Source organism: Falco peregrinus, chromosome 1 (genome assembly GCF_023634155.1).
Source record: "Falco peregrinus isolate bFalPer1 chromosome 1, bFalPer1.pri, whole genome shotgun sequence".
NCBI classification, from domain to species: domain Eukaryota; kingdom Metazoa; phylum Chordata; class Aves; order Falconiformes; family Falconidae; genus Falco; species Falco peregrinus.
This window is the reverse complement of record NC_073721.1, coordinates 113,741,761-113,766,977: the sequence shown is the minus strand read 5'-3', so window position 1 is coordinate 113,766,977 and position 25,217 is coordinate 113,741,761. Positions and strand designations below refer to the sequence as shown.

Below are 25,217 nucleotides of genomic sequence, written 5' to 3'. Positions count from 1 at the left end.
AGTAACTTACAGGACTTGAAAGCAGAGGCAATCCAGTTCTTGGATGAAAAGCCTTGGTTGAAGTTCCATCCAAGGATCGAAAATTATGTTTCCGCCATATATTTGTGTGTTTTAGAGATGGTGCTCTCTGTCAGCAAAATAAATTTACTCAAGATATCAATGGGATATTTCAATGACCTACCACAGTAACGCTTTGCTTGCTCTAACAAAGACGACTTCTGAACCAGGTGGATCTGCATCACACCGGGATATTATGAAACATTCAGTGTAAATTCCCCTTGACTCAAACCTACAATCACACAAACTGCTCACTAAAGATCACATACCATATAAACACAGCAGTGTCTGAATAAAGCGACAGGGTGCCTAACTGCCTATGGAAACTGTCCTTCATAATGCTATCACCGTGAGCAGAATAAGACAATGTTCTCCTCAATGTTAAATTTATAATTAAGAAGGTATGGGGGAGGCACTACCAGCCAAACGTTACTGCAGACCAAGAAGACAATAGTAACATGCGGCTTCATACAAAGTCAGGCTTGAATTCCTCTTCATATTGGTCCTTAGGAGACACAGCACAAGCTATCTAAGCGCAGCTAAGAATTCGTCTTTTCCTCTGTGTATTTACCTGTACATCTGGGTTCTTCAGCCGCTCACACTTAACTATGCAGTCTTCTGTAGGTTTCTTCTGACAAGTGCTTTGGAAATCGAGGCTTATTGGGTCCTCATTCTCATCGTGTGCAGTTTTTGTTTTATCTTGTTTGCTTTTGTTTTTGAAACTGTCATGGTCTTTATTTAAATAATTTTCAATACTAATAAGCTGAGTATTTTGCTCATAAATATTTGGTTTTTTTGAGTCTTTATCTAAACACTTGAGCTCATTTTTGTGCAAAGAGTCAGATACCTGCATCACAGTTGCTTTTTTTGTACCTTCAAGTATTCTGCATTTATCTACCTGTAAATTGTTAAAACTGTCTATGCCATTGTTCTCACTAACAACTGTTCTTTCTTTTAGTTTATTTGTGCGAATCTGTTCATCAATGCTGCTCAAATTTGAACACTGTTTAATTCTGTTGGTTATCTGGTCTTTCTGTGCATAACCAGAACTTATCATTTCCAATTTATCTGGCAATTCAGATTTATTTTCTTTAACACACGATGATGATGTATGAATGTTAGTAAATGCATGAGAAGTTTTATTTGAAGTCTGATGAAATGCATTTCGGACAGCTTCACTGGGTTTTGCTAAAACCAATTTTCTTCTTGCTTGGAGTTTCAGAGAAGCCTTCAATTCTCCATCAAACCTAGAAGGACTGATTGGAGTATCAGGTGTCTTCATCCTTGATTTACTGCTGTCTTCTAACAAAGAAAAATCAGATCTAGCAAAAGAAACAGAAGATGATTCCTTGCCTTTCTTCAGCAAATTTTCACCTTCATATGTACTTCGGAAAACTTTGGAAGTAACAGGGCTAGTCTCATGCACTTTGAATGGACGTCCAGTGACATGAGAAGTAGCTGGATCACAATGAATCAAGTGTTGGGCAATCCTTGCTATCACCTCCTGCCGCTCCTGGAGCAGAGAATCGATCAGGGGATTACTCTCTCCTGCCAAATGACGGCCACAGTGGTTCACTGGAACACGGGCATCGAGCAGACTGATCTCTGGTACCGCTCTCGTTTTGCCTTCACCACCATCTTCTTGTACTGCATTGTCTAAGCTGGCAACAGAAACTGGGGAGGCTTCCTTGCCTTTCCTTGGCAAGTTTTCGTCTTCGTAGGTACTCCGAAAAGCTTTTGGTGTAGCTGAGCCGTTCTCATGTATGTTGAACGGGCGTCCAGCAACAACCGGTGAAGTAGCCGGATCACAGTGAATCAAGTGCTGAGCAATCCTCGCGATGACCTCTTGTCGCTCTTGAAGTAAAGAGCCTATCAAAGGATTGGTTTCTCCTGTGGGCTGGTGAGCGCAGTGACTATTTGAACCACGGGAATCAACTAGAGAAAAGGATTTAAAAGTTCTCACAGGTGTTTCACGAGATTTTGTCTTATTGTCCGCTGTAGCATTATAGCCCTGAACTTTAGGCTGTGACGCCCCAAAGTCAGATCCAAGTCCAGTAGATGGATAAAGTTTTAAATTTCTGATAGATGTAGTAAACTCAGTTGTCTTTTTTCCATTAAGTAGGCCTTCAGGTGTCATTGTCCATGTCTGTTTCCCACAGAAGCGCTGTGGACTGGAGGTACTGCATTGCTGTGCCACACTGGAATCGCTGCGCTGATGTAACTTACGCTCTTGCATTCGCTTTTCGTAAAAGCTAAGGTTCGTGTGAATACTACAGGTCAAAACCGGGTAATTCGATTGTCTGGGCAAGGACTGGACGCTGACTCTCAAGGCCACATTGTGAGAAACATTAGGAACAGGAAAGACATGCTCAGTCGGTGTCTGGGAGAATGTCCATTGCAAGTCCACATCTGCAGCGCTCACCCTGAAACAATACAGAAGGGCATTTACAGAAACATTTAAGTGAAGAGTCTTAATTATCTACTTCATCACAAATGTCTAAGAAAAAGCACTAGCGACACCAGCAACTGCTGTACTTTGTGAAGTATATGGATCCTATATAACTGTCACAGCACTAGGCCAACAGCATGGCACTTCCTGAGAGCACAGAAAAACAGAAGGGAAAAAGGTTTTAAGACAAGTTGAAACAACCTACAAAGAACAAACGAGGGTTTTTTCCACCCCAGACGCACCTGTACAGAATGTTTCGGGGAACAGCACCATGTGAAACGCTCAGCCACGCACTTAGCTGAGAGAAGAAAACAAAAGAGCGAACAGCCAATAAAAGGGTCTTCTCTTCAATAAATCGATCTCCACTCCTAAAACGTATTAAGAGAAACACATGGGTGTTGGTAAGAATATACACAGAGAACGGTTAGAACTAAAACTAGGACATTATCAGATCTTCGTTCTGAAAATAAAGCACAGCTCAATCAAGCAAAACAAATTCCTCAAACATTTCGATGATTACAGAGCCTGATTTGTTTTTATCCACATAATAATTTACACAATTTAACATAAATAACGTGTAAAAATGACCATTTTCAGCTAGGAGCATTTCATACTCTGCATTGTTCAATGTTCACTGCAGAAACTATGAGTAGAGGACTAAGATTAAAAGATGCTTCAATTTCACTGGCAAATAGTGGTTTTCTTAAATCAGTCCCCAAGGCAATGGGCCAGTTCAAAACCACTAACTGGTTACTTCAAGGACTTTAATATGACAAGATTCCCGCAACTATCAGCTTAACCCTAACATCCAACTTACTGTCGAGGAACTGGCTCCAAAATCCACCTTTCTAACAGCAATGCATCTTGTTTGATTGCAGGATCATTTAAATCATTCCCCTCGGTGGTGGGCCCTTCATCGCTATAGCAACAGTCTGGAAGTAGCATCACTTCTACCATGACTGGAATATTGTTCTTCCACAGTAGCATAACCTCAGATCTGGTTCGCCTGGCTTGACGACACTGTGGGAAAGAAAAAATGTCAACATAAGCAAGCCATAAAAATCCTAGCCAGATTTAGATCTACCTTAAAAACATGTTCCAAAGTACTGGAAAAGGGTAAGGGTCAAATTCTGTAAACTAGGTTTCACCAAATCAGAGATAAGATTCCAGAGCTATTAAATGAAAAATAATTAACAAATCCTTTATGGCTGCCATTTGAGCAGCTTCTGTAGAAAGTTAAACGAGCTCATAAATGAGCACTATACTTTGCTACTTTGTACCACTCTCAAGTCATCCTCTTGGATAGACAAACTCAAGCGGTATCTTTGTAAATTCTGTGTCTTGGAACGGGCTAATTTCTGTATGAATAATAACTTAAATTCACACAGCACTTAGGAACTTCTACTTGAGATGGGATTCTCCAGCCTTACTCCCAGATGGGCTAGATTTGATGTGCTTGTGGTTTTTGGACCACTAACTTTTCAAGAAAACCTGGAAAAGCAAGAAGTTCGGCAAGTTAGCCTAGATTTTTTTTAAAAAAAATAAACCAAAAACGAAACCCGAGACCAAGAATGCTAAGTATAGCACTCTCCATTTGCATAATAAAGACTCAAATAGGTACTGCATTCAGGTAGTCATGCAGAATTTCATGTTGAAGGATAAAAGGCTTAATGATCTCTCATTTTAAGGATGTATCTATTATTAGTACAATACTGAATTACATACTAATTTGAATGCAGGACTGACAGAAATAAATTGCTATTCATGCTTAACTGTGAATCTGCCACGGGGTTCTCAGCTGACTTTAATCACGGTTGCAAGGATGTACACCAACACACTTAAAATGACATGGGTACCATCTTACCTGAGCCAGTTTGTCGCTGCATTCATGCTTAGTTGTTGGCGGCTGACTTGACTGTGCCGGTGGGCAGTGAAAGCCCTCTGTTCTGCCCTTGATCGAATACTCAGGCGTTCGACCTTCGGTGATCAACAAGGCCAAGGAGACCAGGAACTCCTCAGCTTCATACTCAAAGTATTCATCCAAAGTATCTGTCATTTCAAAAGGAGAAAAAATAATTACATCTGCTTTATATAACAAGCTTACAACTGCTGTCTGACCCCGCGGTTTGTTTCAATTTACACTTAAAACGAGAGATATGTGAAATGGATCTTTCTATCAGTCTGGCTGCACCCCCCATAAGGCCCAAGTTACTGTACCAGCCTTCCTCACCTCACAACGTTGTCACTACAAGCAGATGAAATCAAAGATACTCTAAAGAAAGCTTCATGTAGTAACCGGTCAATGTACCAGATTTCAGTGAAGCCAAGAAACATGTTTGTGTTGTGAACCACAGCTGAATCACAGCTTCTCTGGAAGAAAACAAGTTTCCTGGACTCTAGTGGGAGACGTCTGATGGCAGTATGACTTGGCATCATTAGTATCATGTGACAGATAAAGAGAAGCCATGGTACATCATCAAATACATTAAAAATTGAATAAGAAAAAAAGGAAAGGTTTACTTCTATTAGAAAAAGTGGGACACAATGTTCTTAAGATTTGTATTGTGAGGCACTCCTGCTGAGAGGCAAGGCTTACTTGAGAAGTCCATTTTTAGCTACCATTAACACATAGGGAAGGTTCCCAAGGAACATACAGAGTACTTATTGTTTTGTACCACGGCCAGTCTATACTTGTGCAAAGAATTAAAACTCAACAAGTCTCCATAGACAAAGCAGCAGCTGGCATTGCTCTTCATGAATTACCCAAACACACGTGATTCCTGCAGAGGTAGGATGCACCAGTCCTCTGATTTTATCGTGTTTTGTAAGGCATCCTTGTCCTCCTCCTCCCTCATCACGAGGATGTCACACATCATTCAAACAGATACAAGTACAACCAGACTGTGTCATTCCCCTCTCTGCTTGGTAAGGCTTAAGTATCAAAATGATTTAGTTACCGAAGTGGTTACAGAAAAATCTCTTTTCTGAGAAAGCTAAAACATATTCACTTCAAAGTCTATTTTAAGAGCAGCAAAGAAAAGCAGGTAGAGGCAAGGCTGCTGAGATTCTTTATTTTAATGCTTTAGGGGAACAAAAGCACATGACATCTTCACAATTTAGCTTAAGTGTCCTATGTCATCTACCAAAACAAAATAGCCACAGGGATACAGTTAATTTCTATTTATCTTTTGATTACCATGCACAAAATAATTTTCAACTTGGAAAAAAAGAAAGAATTCAGCAGTCTTTTTTTTTTCTTCATTCCGTAATAGCAGAGCATTTGGCAAACATAGCAAGACAGACCTAAGAGATCAGTACAAGAAGGGATGCATGAAACAAAAGCTCCAATTAAATGTGCAATTACCTGCACATGCAAATTGTAAAGTGTGTAAAACTAGCTTCTGCATGTACATGTTTGCCTAGCCCAGGCTTGTATTGCACGGACCCCAGGGCTTCCAGCCTATTTTGAGGGAACGACATAAGGCAAATAAGAGAAGCCAGCCCACTGCCAGGGAACTCTGTTCATTGCACAGGAGTCCTCACCTTCACTGACTCTTTTCCCCCTTTTTAAAGGGATGCACTTACAAAGCTGCTTTGGGTGACAGGGATGGGCTATAACTGGGAGCCTCTCCCCACCATGCACCCACACCTGTCCGTGGCACACGTGGCCATACACCACATCTGCATGCACGCATCTGTGCGTACTACACTGGACTACCACAACCTGCACAAGTCCCATGGCTCCACCATCCAGGAGGGAGCAGGGAAGGGGCTCTTCCAAAACAGCCACCCCTGCCAGCTGCCTGCCCCTACCCCGGGAGCACCCCGACCAGGAAGGGACAGCGGGCCCTGGAAGAACAGGATGCTGCCAGGACAATTCATCAGGCCACCACCTGCCCTCAGGCAGAAGAAAATCCAGAGGATAGATGAGTTCCCCTGGAGGACCCCATATGGCACATGAACAATACGTTAAATCATTCGGCATGAGTTAAAATGGTCATTCATCTGACGGATGGCAGAAAATGACTAATAAAGAGTGCACGAAGGATTAAAGGAATGGTAAATAACAGAGAGGACAAGATACTTTTGTAGGTGACTCATATCACTACCAAATTAGGCACCTGCACATTTTTTCCCCCCTCCCCCCCAGCTAAAAGTCAGGTGAACAATAGGCAAGTCATACTTCGGGAAACAGGATTTGGAAAGGCTCCGAAAAGGATTTGGGTATTACAGCTGACAAAAAAACCCAAAACCCCAAAACAACTGCAGCATTATCTTCCTGCTAGCGCAAGCACCATGCTCATCATTGTACGTCTAAAGGCCACGGTAATGCTAAGAAATCCACACCAGGAAGGATCACTACTGGAGTATTTTTCCTACTCTGACACAGAAGTTCCAAAAAACTAAGAAGTGTTCAGCAGGAGTGATACTAATTTAAACAAGAATTGCCTCATGCTTAGCAGACTAAACAGAACAGGAATTCATCCTTAAGAAAATGTGTAAGAGGAATTCCGCTTAGTTAAAATATGTAGAGACGTCTATCATTTTAAAGAAAAAAAATTAAAGAGCTTAAGACATGCAGGTGTTTATGCAGACAGATCCCATCCCAAACGTCTTACTGTAGCAGAAACATGCACAGTAAGATGCAATACCTCACCATTTACACTACAGAATTGTAAATGGCAAGTAACAGTAAAATAAATAGACATGCCCTTCAATTAACATTAGCAGCTTACCATGGGAAACAGCAGACATTATTTATTTGGCTTTTTCAAAAATCATGCATTTTTGATCAAAACCTTCTGGACTTGACACAAATTCATTGTAAATCTGATGGCCTGAGTGCTTCTGCTGAACTAGTTAGATTCAGGTAAAAAGCCACCCACTTTCTGCATTAAAAACACCCTGATACCAAAGCTTATATATTAAAATGCTCAGTATCTTTACAGATAAAAATCACAAATCTGCATACAAGCCATAGATAGTCTAAACATGTCCAAATGCGAGATCCAGTGAATGCAGTAAATAAGCAAGATCTAGTGAATAAAGCAAGGTAAATAAATCTGAGATAATCATTACTCAAGAGTCAGAATACATACATATTACTTAATGTAAACAGATGAAACTTACTTTTAAGTTAAATTTGCAAACACTGCCTCTGTTCCTGTATCAGACCTATTACTTCAGAAGCAACCAGTTCTTTGCCTTAAGGATGGAGGAGAGACCAAACTAGCTAGAGACACACATTCGTATTGGCTGCAGTTACAAAAACACAATGTTGTTTCAAAATCAAAACTGCATCTTATTAAAGGATGATAAACAGCAAGTATTGAACTAGAAGATGCTACCGTTTTCTAGCAGCATTACAAAGGCAGGGCCAACACTTGAAAATTATGTCAGCAACGTTACAAACGAGGTATTTGATCTGAACTTTAAAAAAAAGAAAAATTACAGCACAAATAGCCATGGGTGTTGAGAAATATGTTTTCCTACGAAGTTTATGTGGCATACTGACTTTTTTTAGCTCCACTATATTTCCATATCATTTAGCAACTTCTAAGAATTTTCATAAAGTAAAAAACCCTATAAATATTAAGGAGCCTGGTAATTGTTCCTATACAACAGACACAGATGATGCAAGTTGATGTAATTGAGGGCAAGGGTGGAAAGACATTTATAGAAACAGCAAACTCAGTGTTTAGTTTAAAGAAAGTCTTACTCTGTGTGCGCGCGCTGTAACTGTTTGCTTTTGTTTATGAATCAGCCCTGTTTAAGACATACATCATATACTGTGCATAGAACAACATCAATCCTACAATCTAACTATACAAATATGATGATCATTCTGCTTCATGTCTAGCAACAGAATATGCAGGCATATAGCATAAAATATGCATCCCAGCAGCGTCTGGGGTTTATTCCCCTTAAAATAGTTAAAAAAACCCAGTTAGTTGACACAAGTACATAGGAATTAAAGTAACAAGGCACTACAGCCCTTTAATCAATACATTGAAACTAAATTTTATTGACCAGGTGGTCACAAGAAATAGCAGCAGATGTCAAGACTACTCTAGAAGGGAAAAAGAGACAAGTATAAATTTAGACTTGAAGCTACTACACATAAACCAAAACATACAAAACTGGAGAACTGAAACCTGGAGGCACATCATTTTGTCTTCCTTTTGTTTCCTGCACATACCAACCTCAACAGAACTGATGTTCTACACCTTATAGACAAAGAGAAAAGCCCATTTAACCAACGTCACAAAGAAAGCCTTCAGATCCTCGTCCTCCCCCGTGCACAATCACTGAGGCAAAGAAGTCACCCTCACCCCAAAAAAGTTGAATTGGCTCACATCCTACACCACCTACGGAAGTTAGGTACGTGGTACTAGTGAGTCACAAATCCACTTAACTGTAACTCAAGGATTCTCCCAACACTTCAGTTACTCCAGTTGTGCCCATCTGACTCCTTTCCCAACCAGGTCACATTTGTGTGGACCAACTCCCTTCCCTTTCCTTTCGCAGCATTTTCTGTAGTAATTACAGAAAGTGTTTTCCTGAAATATGTATATTAGAAGAGCATTTAATCTATTTTCTAGGCTTAGACAGGAAACGCCACCGAGTATCACGTAAACCCCTTATGTTCCAGCAGCAGATCCAGCTGCAAGCTGCTGCCCTGTCCTGTCCTGTCCCAGGAGAGCTCCTCCGGCTCCCTGCCCTCCTCCTGTCACCACTCCACAGTGCCAACACGTCACCTCTCTCAGTCCACGCTTATTCTGGTGTCCTAGCACCTTTCATACTGCACTGGACACCACAAATATAGAATCATAGAATCGTTTAGGTTGGAAAAGACATTTATCTACCAAGCTTGTCCTCCTTTTCTCAGGAGGAGAGCTCATTTTCATAAAGTGCCCTTCTTCAAAGACAGACAAATTTGTTCAACTTGAAGTATCCATTAGTCCTGGCCTCCACTGATCTGGAGAGCTATTTTCTTAGAGAAGCCATGAAACAACTGCTAATTGCCTTTAAATATGCTCGGTAACAGTCCAAACCTTCCCTGGAAAATCTTTAGGCATCCATAATGGATTTTGAAGGCCACCGATCTAAAGTAATCAGATTTCAACTTCACTTTTTAGAGTTGAAACCGAGCAAGCGAAACACTAAACAGAACACGGAGGGTATGGTCTTGGCTGCCTGAATTCCCAGCTGACACAAGCCCTGCTCCTGCCCTGCCCCAGCTGTCCAGCAGGCATCATGGCATGGTTGCCCACCTCACCTCTGCTTCCCTCATCTGCTACAATTTTTTTGGAAGGCTAAAAATACTGCTTAAGTACTTGGATCTTATTTTTTTGAACTCTTAGTACAGACAGTTCGTAAGGAGATGCTTCAGTCTAAGAGTCCCATGGCAGGAAAGTCAGGTACACCGGAGAAAAAGCAGCTGCACTGTCAGTATTCAGAACCCATCACCTCCTAGCAAAGGCATCACTCCGCATTTAAAAAATTACAGCAAAAGCTCTCTAGCCCTTCCCCCAGAACAGTCAGCTCTGAATTAGTTTTATTATCTTGCTATTCCAAAAAGTAGGTTAAAGGTAGTTCCGTATTTTAAAAGTAAGGCAGGGATTCAAGAAACTACTGTAAAGGAAATGAAACACAATGTAAACATTTGACTAACAGCTTCTCTCCTGGAATTAGAAACACCTACGGATGCTTCAGCTAACTAATTCCACCTTGCGCTTCACTTCAAAAGAAAGTTGCCCTTGAACCCCCCAAATTCATGATTCTCTGAATGAGCAGTCGTGTTGTGTTTGCGTATTACAAACCTGTAATTATATCTGAAGTCACACGCTTCAAAAGCCTTGAAATATTAAGAGTTTAAAAAGTCATGAGATTGTCTACTTGCTTCATGAAATGAACTATTAGTTAAGTTCACTTAAATTCAAGCAAATGCAATGAACTGGTGACTCACCTTATCTTAGGAATACCCCTATACAGATTTTTGCCCCCCACATTGACTGCTGTCTTAGATTCTTAGGGCTCAAGAGCTCTGAGCTCGGGGACAGCCATTATGAAAACATGAGAGCAGCACAGTACCTCATCTCACTCTTGCTGTCTCCTTCCTTTTTCCAGGGTACCAAACTGAACCACTACCTGATCAAAGCAGTTCAGCTGCAGGCAAGCAATGGCAGCACAGGAACCCAACACTAGGATCGATGCATACCTGCCATAATAAAATTGCTGGATCTGCTTGGTTTTGTGCATGAGAATAGGAAGAAATCCACTTCCTTTTGTGTTGTTACACCGGTTTATAATTAGAAAAGCAAAACAAAGCACACCATCTTATAAGTACAGGGGGATTTTTAAAAATCAGGACACAGCTACATGGCAGTTGAAGTTGCTCCAGAGCAATAAAAATCAATCAGCTCCAATCAGTGCCATCAGCTCCACTCCAGACTGCAGTGCTGCAGTAACTCCCTTGGTACATGTGTACCACTGTCTATCTACTGCGTGCTGCTGCTGGACACCTCTCACAGCATCCAGAGCTAACCTCCAGGCAGCCTTACTGTAAACAAAGTTACCAAAAAGGGATTGTCTTACAGTTGGACTGGAGGAAAAAGCCAACAAACTAAAAACAAACACAAAAAAAACCCCAAAAATATACAATTCACATTTTACTAAAACTTACCCACATTCAAACAGCTTAATAAGTGTAGAAATACAATCCAGTTACATTCATTTAAAGCTTAAATTTCCTGCAGTAATCTTTGAAACTACCACTCTTTGAGAGTGTAAAATACAGACTGTTAAACTGATCTGGGTGTTCCCATCTTGTTTCCTGCGTTTTGGCTGACATCCTATTTTGCCATCACCATACTGCTTAGTGAGTCACTTTTCTTCCAACTGTAGCTTTCTATTTTTACCTAAGCAACAACAGCGTGACCTGCTTCTTTTGATTTTTTGGCATTAAACCAAATTCTAGATCCAATATTTGCATTTTGATCAGGGAAACTGGTTTTATTTTCTCTTAACTGGACAAAGAAATTGAATACTTAAGAACAAATTATGTAAGCTGATTTGTTTATAGCTCCACAAGAAAATCACAAATTGTGAAGCAGGGTTGATCGTTATGATTTCATTGTCTGTATTCAAAAGGAGAGCAGTAGCTGAAAATGTGAAGTTTGAGGCTCGTTTCAAACCACAGTTCACCGACAGTTGCAAGAGAACTCGTATATTCTAAAATACAGTTGTTCCACTGTATCCTGACATGGGTAAATAAGTGCTGAAATGTCAGTGTAAAGCTGGAAGATTATCAGTGCTGCAATCTTTAGCATTTTAAATATAAGTCAGTTGGAGGAACAGAACATGCACTTTTTGCTGATCCTTAAACTTACTTGTCTACAGAACAGGTTACAAAAGACGCTACTTGCACCGACATGCTATAACTGGACAGGTACTGAAAGCAAAGAGGACTTGTCTCAGCTAATGCCCTTACTTAAGCACACATTCATTTGTTTTCCTTTACATTACAGTTTCCTAGATTGTAATTTTGTTAAATGTGACTACACAAAACACTCTGATGTTATAATATAATGAAACAAACATGCCTACCAGGAGCAGACTAAGCAATTTCTGAGGTTTCCATTCATTCTTCTCTAGCTTTTTACATTTTCCCCTTGATTAGCTGATGCTCTGCCTAAATTAGATTATGTTAGAACAAACTGTGTGATTCAATAAGTGTACCTGAACAAAAAAAAAAAACAACCACCACTTAAAAAACCTGACAAAGCAATAGGATTTCTAATTCTGCAACTCAAAACTATTTTTTCAGGTATTTCTGCTGGTTCATAAAAGAAAACAATTAGGAGAAAACATCTTCTGTAAGTAATATGTGCCACTAAGGTTAGAATGGACACTCTGCTGCAGTTGGAAGGGAATAAAGGGTCTATATCAAGCCTTCACTCTCACCATCAATACAGTGATTTACCACCCTCGTAAATAGGCTGATACAAATTTTGCAGAATTATATTGAAAACCCATTACTGAAATGCTCTTGTTTTCAATCCCACCCTAGTTCACAGGAGGAAACAAGGGCAATGTGGAGATCAGACCTAGGCTACCTTCACAGTCACCGCTACCATAATGTGAAACCGCGTCCAACATGCTTGGTTTGGCCAGCTGAAGGAGCCGTGTGTCACCCTAGAACAGAAAACAGAGCGCACTTAAGCTTACAGAATACGTGAACATTTCTTCCTAAGGTATTTCTGGAAAAACAATTAAGACCTTTGATATCAATATACAGATTTTTCTAATATGGGATTTCTAGATATATACACAACCATTATTTTTTTCACGCTTCTTTCACTGACATAGATGACGACGACTGTTTCATCTTTCATCAAGGCTTCCCCAAACTTTGTTTGGAGATGAGGATGAAGACAGCTGATGACCATCTTCACTATTGTTACTCGCTAATTCAAGAACCAGCTCAGCAGCAACTACATGGCTGGAGACTCCCAGACGGAAAGCTTTCATCAGTTTACTCACTTTATGCTAGCTGTAAACGTCATACTGCAGTGGCTCCATAGCTGTTGCTTTCTTTTCAAAGGAAGCTCAACGTGAATTAACAATGAAAAAGCACATATATATGGCTAAGCCTCATCTCTTTCTGAAGGCCTATCATCCATGACAGTTGCAGCAATTGAGTACTGGGAAGTCTAACTCCATTTGGAAGCCAAGATATCCCTCCCATTAAACAGGTTGACAGCAGCTCTGCATTAAATTCCAGCTGTGATAGCGTTTTTATAATACATAAATAAAAACGCATGCCAGATAATTTGAGGCATTAAACACAATACAATTCAGGATGACAGACGTAAGTTTCCTCTTTAATTTGTTTAACAATCCAGCTTGACAAAGATTAAACTATTTGCAGACTTCTGCAATATTTTATACAGAGATTGGTTTAAAGATGGAAAGTGGTAATTTGTGATAATAAATCATTCTCAGATGTTACTGGAAAACAGCATGGGACTGCTTAAAAATTCTACAGTAGGTATTTCAGTGCTTCTGAGAACTGCCAGAGAGCGCTTGCCCTCTACTTAGAACACAATATGTTTGCATCTTGTGCCGACCAGATTTCTGCTAAAGCGTTACTCAGTTCATTCCTCCATAGCTTATCATCTTCACAATATACTCAAGTATCTTTGGGAACAGTACAGTGATGTAGGGTTGCACTTAAAAAAATGTTGTGTTTTTTTTTTTAAATTTCCTCACCAACACCAAAACTTAAATCTGCTAGGAGTATTTCACGCTTTATCTCATCATCTTAAATATTTATTGTGCTTAGAAAGTTTTGACAATGTATTTTCAAGTGTTCTTGTGATAGTACCAATAAAACTACACTCCTCCTTAGAAAAGAAGTATCTAGCAGCCTTCAGCTTTCAAAAAGATTTTGAGTAAGAGTCATTAAGAGCCTGAACAAAACTGTAATAATGGGAGCACACAAAACTCCTGCTGGGGAAGGCCAGCCACACTGTGTGTAAGCACAGGTTCCACTTTGGTTTATAATCCCTAAAACCACTGCAAGACAAAGAACCGTTAGATATCCCATTTGCTTCAGACTGCAGTCAGAGCTCTTGAAAATAAACCAGAGTGAACATAAAAAGTACAATGTGAAAGCACTGACTCACTTTTGGGTGGAATCAGCAGGGATGCCACAGCCGCTGGAGTCAGGGAAACCCCCTGGAGAAGTACCATGTTGACTTATGGGATCGCACATTACAGAAACCCTTCACTAAGCACTCAGCCTTCAACGCAATGTTGTTGTCAAAGCATGCGAAGTTACTAAAGCACTTGGCCTTCCACAGTCTGAAACATACAGTAACTAGTAGCCAAAATCATCTTCGCGCTATGATAAGGTGCCAACAAGCCCAGCTGATGGTTTTTGATAGCCACAATCTTCAGACTCTGAAGTCAGGAACTACTGACTTCAGTTAATTTGAACTTGCACAAATCAGACATCCCTGGTAACTCCTCCCTGCTTTTAATCTCTTGAAAAATATCTTTTCTTCAATGTACAAAAAGATACAACTGTTTGTAAAGACTGCTGAGGAACGTCTCACGTTGAAAATCTCCTCAAAGCTACCTATCAGTATCTATTTTTAATAGATACTGCAATTTCTCAGTTTTACTGTGGTAACCAGAAAAACCCAAAATAAGAGTAAAGCCAGAGAAGGCTGTGAGATGGGGGTGAGCATAAGTCTAGATGTTTTGGGAAAACAAAACCATCGATGACCTAGTCCACTTCTTGGTGACTGTAATCTACACTATTAAGACTATTAAAAAACCTGAGGCCTCCCACATGCATCATTCGTATGTTCTTTCTTCAGGGGCAAGACTTTTGATCCTCATCTAGAAGTGACACATTTTCAAAAAGTTTTGGTTTCGTTACTAGCATTACAAATTCAGTGACAGTGCTAAAGAGGTGCCGTCAGCAACTCACCAGCACAGCGATAAGCCCTTCATCCACTCAAAAAGCAGCTCCTCCACCTCAGGGGTGCACAACACTCAATTTCCAATATTCTGTTGTCTTAGATGAAGTTATAAAAACTACAATGTTATGAATCAGCAGAAAGGTCTGAGAATGCCAGCACTATTACCCCAGGTCTGCTGATATCCCTGTTTCAGACAACCCAAGATCCAGATAGCTGAAGTTTATTTTGCTTTATTTTTAAATCCTGGAGAAGATGACAGACTGTGCAGTTTTCCATGAGGCTGAAGACACCTCATGGGCTAGGAATTAAAAAATCTGCAACTATCTAGGCAGTAATGAACTTTTTGTTTAACCCAAACCATCAGAATAGTCATTTTACATGTCTAGACCTATTTCATCTGTGCAAGTTCTGAATAGCTTGATGGATGCAGGCTTTGTTCCTCTTTGTTTTCACATAATTTGAAGAATTGCCAGGATCTAGCTGAGTGACATTTAGCTTGTTACAGTTCAGATTTACTTTAAGATTTTTAAAAAACAATCAGACCAATGAAATTCTGGAGCATTTAGACCTTGTTAGGTTTTCCCTCCAAACATACACGCATCTTGGAATGTACCTTTTCAAAAACTGGGGCCACCTGAACACTGAAATTTCAAGTAACACACTTGTTTGCTTACAAAATAAGTGTCTGCTTTCCCTCTCCCCTTCATTCAACCATTGAGGCAGGCTTGCATTGCAGCCTTGAAAGCTACCAGAAACACCCAGCCACTGGGCACCTCATGGAACAAAACAAGTTTATAACAATCCTAGATGCAAGACACCCACACAAAGTGCCAAAATTAACACTACTAGAGCAAGAATAATAGTGGTGTATTCATAACATATCTGTTCAAAACAATTCTCCCTTCAAGGGAAAAAGTGAGTTCATGGATGACTGCGCCGTTGCTGGCACGGAGCAAAGACAGGCACGGTGAGGGCCAGCAGGCAATAGTCTCCCTGCACAGCGCTGACCTCGAGTCACCCATCATCCCTGGCCTCTGCTCCAAGTTTATTGGTTGCACGTGTGTTTTGTAACACCCTGTACTGTGTATTCTTAGAACATACTTTCCAGAGAACCGAAGGGACAGGGCTCACCCCTCAGCGACCACTTCCAGCCCAATCTCACCAGCAGCAGCACCATTCTGCTCCTCAAGATAAACCAGCAGTTTACAGAAAAGTAAAGGGTCCAGACTCTACGCTTGCATGCTCTAAAATCAGGTGACCTGTGAGTCAAGAGACAGAGCAATAAATTATTAGGAAAAACAAAAGACTACACTAAAAATAGTGTACACTAGCAGCGTATGAAGAACAAGGTTTTTATCTAGTCAAAGCTCAAGGCCCTCCACAGCCTCTTTTGTATTCTGTGCAAAGCTAAGCTGACATAAGCTAAGACAGATACACAAATAAAGGCCCGCTTTAGTTCTTCCCTGATAACTTGCAAACAGATATTTAATCAAAAGCACACAACAGGGAAAAAGAAAGTTGAATTTCGGACCAGCAGAAAAAAAAAATTAAATGTCCAAAGTAAATATTCAAGGACACTTAAATCAGAAGATGTCAAAATTACTTTCTTTTACAAAAAGTTGCTCCAAGCTGCCTTCAGCTCAGAAATACCAAAAAGTCACTATCTGCTACACATCATCTACTAGCATAGTTCAGGCAACATTAAGGATTCACCTACCTGCCAGTTTTAATAGATTTAATAAATTATTTGGAATTCTCAATTTGAGCATCAAGCAATTAAAAAAAAAAAAGAAAGAAAAAAAGCCCCTGCAAACATTACAGAATCCAAGTGCCTGACAGCCATACTGTGTTTTGTCAACCCTCTCAGTTACCAAAAAGATTGTACGGAGATTTTTTTTATTATTTTTTTTTTTTTTTTTTAGAAATCAAAGAAAACAAGTTTCATTACTATCAAGTGACAACAATGCATAATTTTGTTGGAGGAAGGGGATCTTTTTTTAAGTGATAAGAAAGAAGTGTATAAGGGTATAGTCAAAAAGATTTTAAGTTTACATTTAGAAATATATGACTACATGGGTTATTACTGTAAACAGCTGGGTTTTGCAATCACTTATCTTCAAGAACTAATTAAAAAACATATCTGAGATATTCTTAGCACAGAACATTTTATTCTTACCATCTGAATTAGTGGCTGATCTTGAAAGGACCAGAATCTGGCATTGGAATGCAGACAACAAGCAACCTGCCCTCTTCATCCCCAGAAAATCATGCAAATTGTGTTCACTACACCCTTATTGCCAGGCTGGATCCCTAGGAAATAGCATTTAAGAAAGAGAATTGCTTTCAGCATGCAATGGTTTTACTCTTGACTACGGAAAAACACAGTCCAAAGTCCCAAGATTTTCCTCAGAGATAAATTCTTCACAGTCCAGGCTGCGAAGCTGGAAACATGCCCTGCCAGTGGGGACCTCTGAGCCAGGCACATCCCACACGAACGCCACTTGGGCTTCGGCTAACAGATGGCAGCGCCTTATCTGCCTGCTGGGGGAGATGCCAGCGGTGCCTGCAGGATTGCTCATGGAATTCATCACCAAAAATGAGCGTGAGAGAGACAGAAAAGATTATGCCTCATCAGCATCCAGCCTCGTGAGGAAGGTACGTCTGGTCAGTGTCCGACAGGAAACCGTATTTTCCTGTAGGGTTTTTTTTTTGCCTCTCCAAACACCATCTTTCATAACAAACAAGTTAACTTTTTTAAAAAGCAAAACGCTTTCAAGATTATCCATGGCTTGCCACCATTCCTGTTGTCTCCCACTCACTATTGCACTAAGCTTCCAATTAGCCTCTGATTGCTTTAATTACTTGCACTTCCTCCTCCCTGTGTTGTCCTATAGCAGGGAAGAATACACTCGATGCAAAACGACCCTGCTTTCCAGCCTCTCTGTTACGTGATAAAGGCTTGTTAACCCGTACCTTGTTAGCCTGTACCTAGGAGCACAGTTTATCTGTCTCATCAGTATTATCCCTTTGTTTCCTTACAACCCTCTGTTAGAAGTCATTGATTTTGTGTTTGATACTTGCATAAGGTCTGAGGTGAGGACAGTCTTTTGTTCCATGCCTGTATAATACCCAGCAAGATGTGATACCTGGATGTGCTTCTTTACTTGTATTACAAGTAACAAATAATAATCTTCAAGTAAGAACTCCAGGAATTTGCCTCCCTTCCCTTTAGAAGTAGTATTATGACCAAGTTATACACCTGGAGGCTGAAGAATTCCTTGATCCCTCTAGATAATCAAGCACAGCGATATGATACACTCTGGAAATACAGTCCGAGAATACAACAGCTTGGTACACATCTACATGAAGGACAGACCTGATTCTGTAAAGCAGCCACTGTAGTGGTGCAAGACCCGCAGGCATAGATGCACCTCTCAAAACCAGCAAGAGCTGAAGGAACTGTGTGTTCTTAACAGCATCAATAAAACAGACTTACAACAGGTTGTTTACACTTTATGAGAAGTGACCTGCATTCAGTAACATACACAGGTCTGGTTCACAGCTGTCCCCGGGAAGCAGATCAAAAGCCACCTCAGAAGCACTTCCCCCCAGCGGTTTCAGTGCAAGAAGGTTCGTCTACATGAACACTCCTTCAGGTGTCCTACCTAAAAAGAGATATTGAACCTTCCACCTTGAATTTAACTATAGCAGGTACAGGAACTGTAGGGTAACTTGGCTATCAAAATAATAAAGATAACACTCGGGGCCCTCCTAGCACCCTGCTCCCAGCACCCAAACAGCAAAAAGAGCACAGACAAAGAAGGGCTGGAGCAGTGTTTCTCCAGAACAGTCTTTAGCAACAGCACCAAAGGGGCAGAGAAGGTCCTACCCTGGCCAGTGGCAAACAGCTTCAGCCCCCTCTGTGGCCCTCACTACAGGCCTCCACTATCTTACGGCCACATTCCCTGGTCCCACCGAGGAGGATAAACACCCAGCTGCACGCACAAGTCAGATGAAAGGCCACGTCCACCCCACGAGCTACACAGGCTCTTCCTTGCTCCTCTGTGACCTCCAGACCTCCAGAGCTTCCGACCTTCTTCTCCTTTTCCCCCTTGCAACACTATTCGAATGGCAGCAGGTAATTTTCATGTTAAGGGAAATGAAAAGGATTCAGATAGATCTGCTCATATTATAAACTTCTGTATTTAAAGTAACGCTTTAACTGCCAGCCATTTTAAAGTATATAGTACTTCAGACATCTTTTAGAAAGATCTGACAGGAACTAAAATACGTGAGGCCTCTAGGAATTCATATCCACATTCTCTTGGTTTACATTTTCGCCTTCTCCAGCTGGTCTGCTTTGCCTTTTAAAATTTTGAAGTTGTAAAACCAACAAGTTATCTTCAGTTTCATAAACTCTGCTAAAACTGGAGAGAAAAAAAAAAGTGTTAGTTGCCATGGCAGCAGTGAGGAGTCCCTGGGTCAGGATGCAGAGAACTTCTCTTGTTCTGGCTGATCATTTGCATCAGAAGTTCAGCCATCTGTTATTAACTATTTAACAACAGTCTTGCTTGTTAGTGCTGGTACTTGCTATTTCAGTTTACAGAATCTATCTCCTCACCTTCAGCCCTTTTGTAAATCCCCTAATTAATGTGGAAATTCATCTGAGGGCTCAGTTATCTTTCAGGTAGGATGACCACCATTACTTAAACTTGGTCAATATTCTCCTTTCTCACCAAGGAAAAAGCATACACTTATGCAGACACCAACCTCTGAAAGCAGCAGCTTTATTGCTAGAGACATCAATTTGATAAGAATTTCATCAGAAGTAGATGATGCAGCTGAACTTCAAGACAGGCTATAACCTTCCCATTTAAGCACACTCGACTCTATGTTACATTCCCAAGTACCACAGCATCCCTTGATCTTCTATGTCCCATCTTCTCAACATTGCAGAAAAAAACAGTGTGGTAATTTTATTTCAAAGTAAATAGCATAGATTCAGCCATGTGTTACTAGCAAGGAAATACTGCCTCTTATTCCCTACAGGAATCTGAAATATATTCATCTACTAGTTGTATATATTAAGAAAACAGAAAGTTCTCACGCTTCCAAGCTCAGAATTGTGGAGTTAAAAATCTTCCACCTTATCTTGACTTCACTATCTTCATTCAAATCTGTATGACCTAAAAAGCAAAATACTCTTTCTGAATCTAGTCCTAGGAAAGCAGGCCAGTCTTGTTGCTCCTCACTCATCATGCCCTCAGAAGAAAAAGTGGGAAGCTATACAATGACAAAAGGGAAACAACATGACTGCTTCTTTGCCTAAAACTACTTCACCAAAACAAAACAAAAAATCAGTACTATTAGGAGCAAGTAAGAGGCCTTCAGCAGGGAGTCCTTGTTTCAGCCATTCAACACTTTAAACACTGCATCACATATGCTAAGAGCACTCTGCACACAGGTACAGCCAGTAAAACTCAGATCCTCTGAACTTATAAAGTGGAAGAAAAATGTGAAAAGTATTTACGTGGGAATATGGAAAGAGAGTTACAGAGCATCAGAAGACTAATTCATACATCCAAATAACAAGACAGTATTTTCCAGGCTAGTCTTCCATTCAGATGACAAGCAGACTGGCAGACTGTTACATGCACCAGCAATCTCAGTGTGGCAACACCTGGTGCAGAGGACAGCACATGCCTTCTCAGATTCTGCAAAGATGAGAGATTTGGTAAATACAACCACACGTGCATAAGACAGATCTGATAACGCAGCGGTTTAGAGACCCACGTGATATTGCATCAAAACAAAAAGGCAGTTTCATTACTTCTGGTTCCAATAAGAGCGATGCAACTGAACAGTCTAGAGGTGTCTGAAAAAGTTTTTCTTTCAGCATGTTCAGGAAAAGTCTCCATTACAGACACTCAACTTCACATGCAAAGGCTTGGTGAATTACAACCAAGGCAGCTTTCTGACTATCAAACCACGTCAACTCCAGAGACTTGCTTCAGCTCCAAGAGGCTATGTGAACACTGATGGCATACCTAAGCCCAAGATAAATACAGTCACACAGGGGAAGAACTGTTAAGCACGTTTTCTACCTACACGAGGCACCTACTAATGCCACTGCACTGCCTTTTTAATTCCCCAGAATAACTGAAAAACAAGAAAATAAGAAACAAACCAAACAGCGCCAATGCACTGTTAATAATAAAAGCTTTTAAAGAATATTCACAAGGAGAAGAGATAGAAACACTCAAGAATTCAAGAATTTTATTTTAATGGACAACACATTAAACATTAGATATATATGTGTTCAGGTTAAGTAGGAGCTGATACTCAACTTTATTACAACATCATGTCAGAAATCACACCTACAAGCTGGAAATTTCTGCAGTGCTGCTGCTAGAACAAAACTATCAGGGTACTTAAAAAAGCACAGGAAAAAAAGCACAGGACTTGTGAAGAACTGTGTCCTCAGGTGAGGAATGTAGATTAAGAATCCCATTATTTTATCTGAAATAAAGAAAAAGACAAAAAGCCCAGAGCAAACTACTTCCGTGACATCTGACCTCTTCTACTGCAGTTTCTTTCTGTATTCATCTTCTCTTTGTGCTTTCCTACTTCATCTCTCAAAACTTTGATGTTACAACCTGTTCATTGTCATCCAAGTGGTGGGTAATTTATCTTGTGGAACCTTGTCAGAACACGTTTGACCACCCAAAAATCCTCCTCCTAGCTAGTGAGGCTACCTCCAGCATCAGTAGGTTTGCTTCACCATTTGCAGTCCGGATTATTATGAGGGTGGGGTGGAGGGAAAGGAGTAAGGCTAGCAGACCAAAGGCAGAGACTGCACTTCTTCATCAGAATTGCAAGGGGCTCTGAAAGAACTGAGGTGAAACTGAGGATGGTGGAGCAGCATGAAGCTCCTCAGGTAAGTTTTCCAGTGCTATTAACCTTCACCTACAAGGCCTGCCCTTAAGCGGTTAAACAGTAACCTGCAAAAGTAAAAAAGTTACAAGAGAGACAATATACGCTTCTCATTTAAAATTCTGGGAGAATGGCCAGGCCCATAAAATTGTTTTTAATTTGGGAGGATAAATGAGGACATCACAACTCTCAAGCTGTGTAAAAGACTGCTCATTTTAAAATGGACACCAGAGCCTACTACGGAACTTCAAATGCACAAAACAAAAGAATGTTTTTGATAGTTTTAGAACTGAACTGTGTCACACAGCACAATTCAGCTATTTACAAGTTTCCACATTATAAGTCATGTTATTAAGCTTTAATAGTATTCTGGTAAGCAAAAGAATAAAATGTTACACAAGGTCAAAATTTAAAGGCTTAACAGAATTTCAGCCAAGAATCTAGTTTGCTTCCCTCTGTCCTAATATATGGCAATTTTCTGTATAGCAAAATGGCAGACGTGAACACGTTTAAAATTTAATATATGTAATTATGAAATTTTGCTTTGTCCTCTCAAAAATTCCTTACTACTTCACAAAGCAGTGCTTCAGTGATTCAAAACCAATATTCCCACACAAACCACAAGACTACACTAGTGGAATTGTTCCTCCTCCTTTATCGGGAGGTGAACATCTAACATCAGCGGGCTCACTGAAGCTAGAGCTCCAGTACCTTTCGAAGGACCACCAACAAGCTCTAGACCCAGGATGAAAATACATGCACCTACTTGGCTGGAACAACTTTGCATTTTTAGAGAACAGGTTTCCATAAAAAGGAATGGATAATCCTCCATTCAGCACCGAGTTCAGTATGCTATTTAGCTTTAAACACAGCATACAGTTGAGCAGCCAGCAAGTTGCTAATTAAAAATATGTATTTTTAAGTTGTCCCCAAAGCTTCATTTGCCCCAAGACAAACAAGTGGTGGCAAAGGGCTGATAATGCTTTCATGCATTGTTTCTAGCAGAAATCAAAATACTGTAATAGTTTCCTCCTGCTGGAGGGAAAAAAAAAAAAAGGAGAGAGAAACTTGACCTACATAACAAGGCACAGAAGAAACTCAGTTAAGCTTCAGCGTGTTTTTGGGAGAGGGGAGAGGTTTTTTTCCTCCCTAACAATGAAAAGTCAAGCAGTTACATATGGCTACACTAACTACAACTGTTAGCAGATCTGACATTGAACTAGATGTCTCTCTTGTAAGACTTAAAAACATCCTGCTCCTGTCCCAGACCATTTAATACCCTTGCCCTACCCTTGTAATGGATTAACAGAGGTATAATTTGTAGGCTGTCCATTACTTTCAAGAGAGGTTGGAAAAGATATATATATATATAAAAAAAAAAAAAGGCCTCGAAAAGGCTAACGTTTCATAGGCTCAGTATACGGCCCAAAAGGAAGAACATATGGTGAAAGTGTTTGGGTTTTTAAAGGCACTATTTACAGACCAAGTACAGCACGCTCCCCCGGCTCGGCCGGGCAGGCAGCATTCAGCACTGCCGGACTGCAAATCCCCCTTCGCATCAAACCACCGCCAGCCCCCACCGAGCCTCCTACAGCCACACAGCTCGGCTCGCCTCCAGCCCGGGAAGCCCCCCCCGCCCCCCCCGCCGCCGCCCCCCCCTCGCAGTCATCTCGGCCCCATCCTCCGCGGGCAGCCGGCGCCGGGTCCCGCACCGGGCCGAGCGCGGGGAGCGGCGGGGGGCCCGGTTCCCCGCCGGTACACACCTTCTCTGCGCGGCCCTGTGCTCCCGCAGCGCGCCCCCGCCGCCGCGCCGCCGCGGGTGGGTGCCCACGGCATCTTCCACAAAGGAGGCAGAGTAGCGGCGCGCATAGCAACAGGGCCGGCGCCGATTGGCCCCGCCGGGCGAGCGCCGGCCCCTCGGCGGCCCGGGCCGGCCCCCCCCCCCCCGCCCCCGGCCGGCTCCGCCGGGGCAGGTGAGCGGGGGGGACCCGCGGCTGCAGGCGGTGCCGAGGTGCCGCTGCCAACCCGGCCGGGCGCCAGCGCCACGCGTGCCCCTGCCCGGGAGCGGGCTGCCCACACGCGTGGGGGCGGGCGGGGCCGGGCACCGCGTCCCCGGGGCACAGCCCCGCCCCCCCGGCGGCAGCGCAGGGGACCCCGCTGGCACCGCTACCTGCACCAGCGGCTCGCCGGGCGCCCTGGCACGGCGCGTGTAACGCTCACGGCCGGCACCGCGTCCCAAGGCCAGCCCCGAGCGGCGCCGGCTGCCAGGCCGTGTGCATTTAGAGCTGGAGTGGGAAATCACGGCGGCCGCCCCCACCCCCCCACCCCTCAACCCCCCCGGCAGCACTCGCTGCCGTCCAGCTGCGGCGCCGCGTCCCCCCGGCCTCAGCCCCCCGCCCCAGCCGGAGCGACCCACACACACACACACACTCCCTCAATTTTATATTTATAATTTCATTTATGAAGCTGTTTCAAGAGACTACCCTCAAGGCTGTGCACATCCTCCTAGGTGCAGTCTAAGCAACGTCACCCACACTCATTTCAGCCAGTTCTTACCGATTTACAACAACCAAAGTCAGATGGCATTCACTGCATTAACATCATCGCCCCCTCCCCCCCCCAAAAAAAAAAAAATATGAAAGGCTTACACTCAGCCTAACCACATCACAAAACAAGACTAAAACTCTCGTTCTGTAATTAGATACCACAGAACTCCACAACCACACCGAAAATCCAGCAGCACTAACCCCTTCAAGAGCATGGAAAACATGCTGCATACTCCACAGAACTGCGACTTGTCCCCACTCGCATTTTATACAGCAGTATCATTTAGCTCTGGTTGCAAGAAAACATCACCTATACAAGACTTTTAAGTAGACATTTTATCCAAGGACAGTTGGGTAACTTTTAGCTCTTGGTCCATTTCACGATTGTAGATGCAGATAGCGCCTTACAGAAAGTTACACACAAAATAGACCATTTCATTTGTCACTATGACATTCAGGCTTCCTGTATATTTTACCTCAATTTGCTTTCCAAGTATTTTTCTTTCATGGAACATTTACTTCTACAAAAACACCCCAGTCTTCTGAAAAAATAAAAAAAAAACCCCAAAACAACAATTTCCAGTTTTCTTAACCAAGCAACCACCTAGCCTTTGGAAAAAGTACTCAAGATTCTTTTCTGTGAAACAGTTATTCAATACCTATGGGAGGAATGGGAGGGGTAAGAGGAATATTTATCACACTGGTAAACACAGTGTGTCTAAAAGTTTTGCTAACAAG

General features: G+C 41.7%; 1 protein-coding gene across 23 annotated transcripts in view; it reads right to left on the bottom strand.

The window, feature by feature from the left end:
* ATOSA (atos homolog A) overlaps positions 1–25,217 on the bottom strand; it is a 48,328-nt gene that overhangs the window by 12,531 nt on the left and 10,580 nt on the right. For 3 of the 23 annotated variants that reach the window (XM_055809132.1, XM_055809152.1, XM_055809157.1), the window contains exons 2-6: positions 4,371–4,555; positions 3,324–3,526; positions 2,749–2,874; positions 629–2,480; positions 11–127 (exon numbers count right to left, since the gene is read on the bottom strand). In XM_055809132.1, the coding sequence (XP_055665107.1) occupies positions 11–127; positions 629–2,480; positions 2,749–2,874; positions 3,324–3,526; positions 4,371–4,555 (2,483 nt within the window). Of the gene's footprint in view, positions 1–10; positions 128–628; positions 2,481–2,748; positions 2,875–3,323; positions 3,527–4,370; positions 4,556–7,636; positions 12,055–12,115; positions 12,139–12,615; positions 12,704–14,196; positions 16,056–16,101; positions 16,260–17,176; positions 17,311–23,696; positions 23,791–25,217 lie in introns of those variants that run through there. The other 20 variants (XM_055809050.1, XM_055809064.1, XM_055809056.1 and 17 more) reach the window with 20 other exon arrangements.